This window comes from Cicer arietinum, chromosome 4, assembly GCF_000331145.2.
Source record: "Cicer arietinum cultivar CDC Frontier isolate Library 1 chromosome 4, Cicar.CDCFrontier_v2.0, whole genome shotgun sequence".
Taxonomy (NCBI): domain Eukaryota; kingdom Viridiplantae; phylum Streptophyta; class Magnoliopsida; order Fabales; family Fabaceae; genus Cicer; species Cicer arietinum.
The window spans coordinates 51,699,499-51,706,950 of record NC_021163.2 but is presented as its reverse complement, the minus strand read 5'-3'; the positions used below and the strand labels follow the sequence as shown (position 1 = coordinate 51,706,950).

Here is a 7,452-nt window from a genome sequence, read left to right as displayed (position 1 = left end):
TAAACTCACCACACATAAATTAAATTAAAATAATTGGTTTCATCCATAATCAAATGGAACCACACCATCACATGAATCTTTGTAGTTTAGATGTCGTTTTATAATGGATGTGATTGTTATCAGTTATCACCACAAAGCAAAAAGCAACACATGTTTTTTTCTTGATTAATGCACATTTGTTTATATTATGACACCTCAATTTTTTTATAATAAATATATTAATCCTATCAAGCTTTTGATTACATTGATGATTTTGATTTAATTGTTTTTCAAAAACCCATAATAAATCAAAGCTAGAACAATATAATAATACAATGTTAAGGATTCCACAAATAATAATTATACCTTCATAAAATGAAATGCACAGTTTTCAAGAAAAAGAAATGCACAATTTTTATGAGCCCGCGCAACCCTGCTTGTTCTATAGTGTAATTGAATGCTTCGCGGGCGCTTCAAGCAACATTTGAATTTCTGAGTTAGCATGCTCATACGCTTCGTTCCATTCAACTCTAAACCACTCCTTATCAATTCCCATAATCTCTTCTATCGTTCTTCCGCCACTTCCACAATCTCAAAACAACAACAACAACAATGCAAACCCTCACTCCACGCAAAACTACTTCACCAACAAACAATCGTAAACGGCCACATCACCAACTACACAAAAATCACCAACCTCATTTCCTCTTACATTTCCACCAATTCCATCCCAAATGCACTTTCACTTCTTCAAACCCTTCACCCATCTCCCTCGTCCGTTTTTTGGTGGAACCAACTTATACGACAATCACTTCACTTCAATTCCCCTCACGTCGTTTTGCATCTTTACTGTCGTATGAAAACACTTCACTGGTCACCTGATCATTATACTTTTCCTTTCGTTTTCAAAGCCTGCGGCGATGTTTTGTCTTTTAACCTCGGCGCGTCGATTCACGCTTCGGTTTTTAGGTCCGGTTTTGATAACAATGTGTTTGTTTGTAATGCTGTTGTTTCGATGTATGGTAAATGTAATGCGATTGTGCATGCGCGTAAGGTGTTTGATGAAATGTGTCAACGAGGGGTTTGTGATTTGGTGTCGTGGAATTCGATTGTGTCGGCTTATTCGCGTTGTTGTGTTCAGGAGATTGCTGTTTCGCTTTTTCGTGAAATGACGGTGGGGTGTGGGATGAGGCCGGATGCTGTTAGTGTTGTTAATGTGCTTCCGGTTTGTGGTTATCTTAGATTAGGGTTTCATGGGAAACAGGTTCATGGTTTTGGTATTAGAACTGGGTTGGTTGACGATGTTTTTGTTGGGAATGCTTTGGTTGATATGTATGCTAAGTGTGGGAAGATGGAGGATGCTAGTAAGGTTTTTGAGAGGATGGGGTTTAAGGATGTTGTTTCTTGGAATGCTATGGTTACTGGGTATTCACAAAATGGAAGATTTGAGGATGCTGTTTCCTTGTTTGGGAAAATGAGGGAGGAGAAAATTGAGTTGGATGTTGTTACTTGGAGTTCTGTTGTTGCTGGGTATGCTCAAAGAGGGTATGGTTGTGAAGCAATGGATGTGTTTAGGCAAATGTGTGATTGTGGTTGTCGTCCGAATGTTGTTACTCTCCTGTCGTTGCTTTCTGCTTGTGCGTCTGTTGGAGCATTGCTTCATGGGAGAGAAACTCATTGTTATGCAATTAAATTTATTCTTAATATAAATGATGATGATTATGATGATGATTTGACGGTGATTAATGGTTTAATTGATATGTATGCTAAATGTCAAAGTTTAGAAGTGGCTCGTGCTATGTTTGATTCCATATCTCCTAAACATAGGGATGTAGTGACTTGGACTGTGATGATTGGAGGGTATGCTCAGCATGGTGATGCCAATCATGCTCTGCAACTTTTCTCTGAAATGTTTAAAACTGATAACTGCATAATTCCTAATGATTTTACTTTATCTTGTGCGCTCATGGCTTGTGCTCGTTTGGCGGCCTTGAGGTTTGGTAGGCAAATTCATGGTTACATGTTGCGAAGAAGTCGTATTAATTCGGATGTTCTGTTTGTGGCTAATTGTCTCATAGACATGTATTCGAAATCTGGAGATATAGATACTGCTCAAGTTGTTTTTGACTACATGTCGAATAGAAATGCTGTCTCATGGACCTCGTTGCTCACGGGGTATGGCTTGCATGGACGAGGGGACGATGCTCTCCGTGTTTTTAATGAGATGAGGGAAGTGGGTCTAGTACCTGATGGCATAACCTTTCTAGTTGTGCTTTACGCTTGTAGTCATTCGGGAATGACGGATCGTGGAATCAATTTGTTTTATAGAATGAGCAAGGATTTTGGGGTTGATCCTGGAGCAGAGCACTACGCTTGTATGGTCGATCTTTTGGGTCGTGCTGGTCGTCTAGATGAAGCTATGAAACTCATTAATGATATGCCAATGGAACCAACACCAGTAGTGTGGGTGGCCTTGCTTAGTGCTTGTAGGATACACTCAAATGTAGAACTTGGGGAATTCGCGACGAAAAAATTGTTAGAATTGGAGGCCGAGAATGATGGGTCATATACATTGCTTTCGAACATATACGCTAATGCCAGACGCTGGAAAGATGTGTCTAGGATTAGATATTTGATGAAACGTACCGGAATCAAGAAAAGACCTGGTTGCAGCTGGGTCCAAGGAAGGAAAGGCATGGAAACCTTCTATGTTGGAGACAGAACTCACTTGCAATCTCAGAAGATTTATGAAACACTTGCAGACTTGATTCAGCGCATTAAGGCCATTGGGTATGTTCCACAGACGAGCTTTGCTCTTCATGATGTGGATGATGAAGAAAAAGGTGACCTGCTTTTTGAACATAGTGAGAAATTGGCTCTTGCCTATGCCATCCTAACACTACCCCCAGGTGCACCTATTCGAATCACCAAGAATTTACGCGTTTGCGGTGATTGCCATAGTGCCATAACCTACATATCCATGATTGTTGAACATGAGATCATACTAAGAGACTCAAGTCGCTTCCATCATTTCAAAAACGGATCCTGCTCGTGCAAAGGGTACTGGTGAAAATGGAATCAGACCATAACATTTGACGGGTTGAAAGCTCCAATCCATCGTAGTGGTTCTGTTGTCTGAAAACAGTGTTTGTTTCTTGTCTGAACAAACTTTATCCACCAATATTCTTGTTTCATGGGAATCTGCTGATAGCAAATAATTTATTCCATTGAACATACCTAATTTTGTTGAACGCAATCTGTTGGTGACTTTGCTGACATATATTTGTTTCATACTCACACGGAAGTCTACTGCAATTGAGGAATTTGAATACTATAATTTACATGCTTGGTGCTGTTCAAGGACTAACTTATCTACTTGAGGGACTGGAGATTCAGGTACCTCGTAGGCTCATGTGTTAAAAAAAATAAGATTGGTCGCAACTTGCAAGATCATTTAGCTAAAGGACATTCCATTTTTATTTTACATTTTCCAATTTAAACTTCATAAACAATTTGTACTGCATTTCTTACTACGATTGGAGTATGAATTAAATCCAGACCAAATGCCTATGTACAACTGTGGACTAATCGGGGTCTTACCCTCAAATTCAAATTATCATGTGCAGGACCTGAAGGCTGAAGCGCCCCATATGCAAGTTCACACTTGAAGAAATGTGCTGTTTTAAACTCGCAAGAACTTAACAACTGCAGTAATTTGTGAATTTGTGTTGGAAGTAATTAAATTAAGCTTAGAACTAAAATATACATATATATAGAAAGAACCACCTAGAAGAATTGAGACACATTTTGGCGTTTCTTTCAACACTAGTCTTCAACATAAAGAAATTGTAGACATCATGCAATTGGATAGCATGGAAGCACCACTCTATACAACTGTACCACAGTTTCAGTTTTTGTCAAACAATTAAGAACTTATGCTTAAAAATTAAGAGTTGTAACTTGTAATAAACATATAAAAGACATATCCTTGTATACAAATGTTCGTATCAAAATCGAGTTGATTGAAATAGTATTTGTGGGAAAATCGTTTCATGTATTCTCTTTGTTGTGTGTATGTGTCAGTGAGTTTCGTGTGTAATTTTTCTTTTGGTATAAATTTTTATGTACTCTATTTTGTTAATAAACGATCCTTAAGCCACCACTACGAATGAATGAACAAACGAACAAATAGATGGTTTTGAAAGTGGGTATAAAATTGGTTTTAGGATTGAATTTTGAAGACCAGAGTAGTAAGTTTGTGGCGGGTAATTTGACTTAAACTAGACTAGAGTATTGGTGAAAATCTTTTTGAATGCAGCATTTGTTTGACATATAGAAACTTCAAAGAGCAAAATATTATCACACAACGGAGAAATCTCAAGCTTGTGAATATCCAATAATGTCACTATCATTATACACACACACATACACGATAGCTTAATGTCAAACTATTTAAGTGTTAATAATTTTTTGCAATTTCATGCTTCATATAGGACATATGTTTTCTTTTCTTTTACACTAAATTGGTACATAATGTTCGAAAATGATGCTATATACAAATACATAAATCTTATAATGTGTATATCTATTTATCAAAAATAAGAAAATTTTAGAGTGGTCATGACATCTATTCGTCCACAATAAGTTTTGCCTGTGACTTAGAACACAAACAGAAAGAAAAATAAGTATTGTATTTTCAACTCCATTCATTTATTTCACTTATTATAAACACCAAACTTTATACTAACTCTAACCTATAATTATTTTGATATGTTAAGCCACACATATAAACTCAAGCAACCTTACTTTACAAGCCCCAAATTGAGGATACCCCATGAAGTATTAGGCCAAGATTTCTCTTTAGCCTTCATCAACAAAACCCTACTCCAAGAAATCCACCCTTCCCAAGAAACCCTTTTATCCCAATGACACCCCCATTCAAGCAAAAGACCCAACCCTCTCTCAGCTTCTCTCTCGGCCTCTTCAAATCTTCCTTTAGTCAAATAAACTTGACTCAACACAACATAAGGCTCTCCCACAAATGGATTCTTCTCAATACTCTTCACCAACAACTCCTCACTCTTCTCCAACCCCTCTTCACAATTCACACCTTCCCAATACAAATCCCTTGCAACTATTTGATCCCTTGCATCCAAAACCTTTGTGCATTTATCAAAAACTGGTGGCACAACTAACTCAATATCTTCATCTCTCTCACAATCAACACCAACCATAGCACCCCTTTTCTTCTTCTCTTCTATAAAAATCTCTTCCTCTCTCAAAATCAAATTGTAAAGTGATCCCATTCTCGAAATCGAATTCAACCATAAACCAGGTTCACCATTCCCAGGCCAAAGAGTTCCAAAATTGTTCCCTTTAAACTCAAGCTTACCATCAAAATTCGCAAACAACATATCTTGAAAACCGAAAAGTTGGTCACTAAAATCAGCCATTGTCATCATAACAAAAACAGCAACAACTCTTCTAGAAACATTCAAATCTTCACCCGTTCTAATATGCTTCACATTTACACCATTCACCGGAACAAGACCCTGCAATTTCTTCCTCCATTTTTCTCCCCCATCAAAAACACCCTTCTCCTTTGCATCCCTAAGAGAAATCTCTGATTCCTTAAGATCATTCAAAAGCTCTGAATCAGTGTAATGAAAAAGAAGATCATCATGAATAAGAGTTTGTCTAGGAACAACACAGAACAAATGAATCAAACGTTCGGCTTCTACGCCAACGTGTTTGCAAACAAGATCGCGAGAAGTTGAAGGATCGAAGATGGCGAGGTTAACGTAGGAATTGGAGTAAGCTGAGTGGAAGAGACCAAAGAGTGAAACAAAGTGTTGGCATTTCCAAAGGTGGAGGATTCGGAAAATGTCGGTAAGGTGTTCGAGGAAAGTACCGTGTTTGTGCCAACATTCTGATGCACCGTGTGAATGAAGGATGGTGATTAAGGAAGGGAGGTTTTTGTCAATGGTGTTTAGTTCGTTACGGAGGAAAGGTTTAGCTGAGGTTAAGAGGGTTTGGAGATATTCGCTTGAACTTGAGCAAGAAGAATTCGACATAATGGATTGTTTTGTTGCTTAATTTGGTGTGTATGTGTGGTAAAGTGAAGGTTATGGATAAGGTTAGAGTTACAAGAATTTTGTTTTATAGACTAATGTTAGTAGTTACAAGCTATGTTATCATAAATCGTTTTACTTAATATTACACCAACAAAAGAGTGAAAAATGTTAGTTGTAGAGATTGAATCTTGGACTTGCTTACCGCTTCCTCGACAGCTCTAGCCAAATTACTATAATTTATTAATGAGAAACAAAATGTGGTGCTGTGTTGTTGTTGAGAACTTGACTACGTAATGAGGTGGCAGTGAAAGAGATGGGTGACGGAAACAGTCCATAATAGAGAGATGGAGAGTCGACTGAGACGTTACCCAGTTTGTCGAACTACTAAATGATGATAAGATTCAGTAGTTGTAACATGTGGCTCATATTTATGTTTTTTTTTTTTACACTGATTTTTTATTTTTGTAGTCACGTTGCATGTCATGCTTTTGTTCAAACTAAGATAAACAGGGCAAAGATGCTTTAGGTTGAGAGTTTTATTTTACTACTAAATCCATAATGAATCAAGTGTCACTGTTATAGGTGGGAAATATATGACTTTTAGAGAATACACACACGCGTGGACTTTGATTCCCCAATTCATATATATAATCACGTGATTTACTATTATCTCTAATCCTACGTAAATTACTAAATAGATAGTTTTGTTTAAAAACTTTTAAAAAATGATTTTTATAGTCTTTTACCTGTTTGTTATAATATTTTACAAAAAATTAAAATTAAAATTAAAATATTAAATAAAAAATTGATTTAAATAGTTTATTTTAAAATATAATTTAAGTATTTTATCTATTTTCTATAAAAAAAAAATTAGATAAAGAAATGTCAAAAAATGATTAGAATGAAAAACTATTTTGAGAAACTTTTCATAAAAATTATTTTTAAAAGATACATTTTTAAAAATAATATGATTTTTATCATATTAAAATCTTTAATTATGAATATCTAAATTATTGAATGTTAAAAGCACTTTTTTTAATTATTAACAAATGAATCTAAAAAATTGATATTATTTTTAAATAAATTTTTATAAAAATTATTTTTTTAAATCCTAAACATGCGAAATTAACTACTTTATATTATTATTTTTTAATAATATTTATTTTATTGAAGGGAGGGTACTTTCTTAGCCGCCACCGTTCTCTCTAAAGAGTAATAATCTTCACTCTATAATGAATGTGTCTATAAGGTATAATGCTTATTAAGGTGTTTTAAGAGAGTCTCTTTCGAAAAAAGAATTCGCAACACTATGTACACAAGAAAGTTTTAAATAAAATATTATGAAACATAATTGTATAATATTTTAATAACATTTTATAAAAATAAAATAATATAACAT

The 7,452-nt window shown here is 35.4% G+C and overlaps 2 protein-coding genes across 2 annotated transcripts; one reads left to right on the top strand and one right to left on the bottom strand.

Annotated features, from left to right (window-relative positions):
* Positions 1 to 309: 309 nt before the first annotated feature.
* LOC101488420 (pentatricopeptide repeat-containing protein At5g16860) lies at positions 310 to 4,230 on the top strand. Its single transcript, XM_004498039.4, has 2 exons — positions 310 to 3,375; positions 3,606 to 4,230. The coding sequence occupies exon 1, from the start codon at positions 482 to 484 to the stop codon at positions 3,047 to 3,049; it is 2,568 nt and encodes an 855-aa protein (XP_004498096.1). The 5' UTR covers positions 310 to 481; the 3' UTR covers positions 3,050 to 3,375; positions 3,606 to 4,230.
* A 421-nt stretch (positions 4,231 to 4,651) lies between these two features.
* LOC101515665 (uncharacterized) lies at positions 4,652 to 6,484 on the bottom strand. Its single transcript, XM_004498038.4, has one exon. It carries the CDS (start codon positions 6,051 to 6,053, stop codon positions 4,782 to 4,784), a length of 1,272 nt encoding a protein of 423 aa, XP_004498095.1. The 5' UTR covers positions 6,054 to 6,484; the 3' UTR covers positions 4,652 to 4,781.
* Between the last annotated feature and the right edge of the window lie 968 nt (positions 6,485 to 7,452).

What these genes read in the sequence shown, in the direction of transcription:
- LOC101488420 (XM_004498039.4), top strand. Translation starts at nt 482, where the DNA reads ATGCTCATACGCTTCGTTCCATTCAACTCTAAACCACTCCTTATCAAT.
- LOC101515665 (XM_004498038.4), bottom strand. Translation starts at nt 6,053, where the DNA reads ATGTCGAATTCTTCTTGCTCAAGTTCAAGCGAATATCTCCAAACCCTC.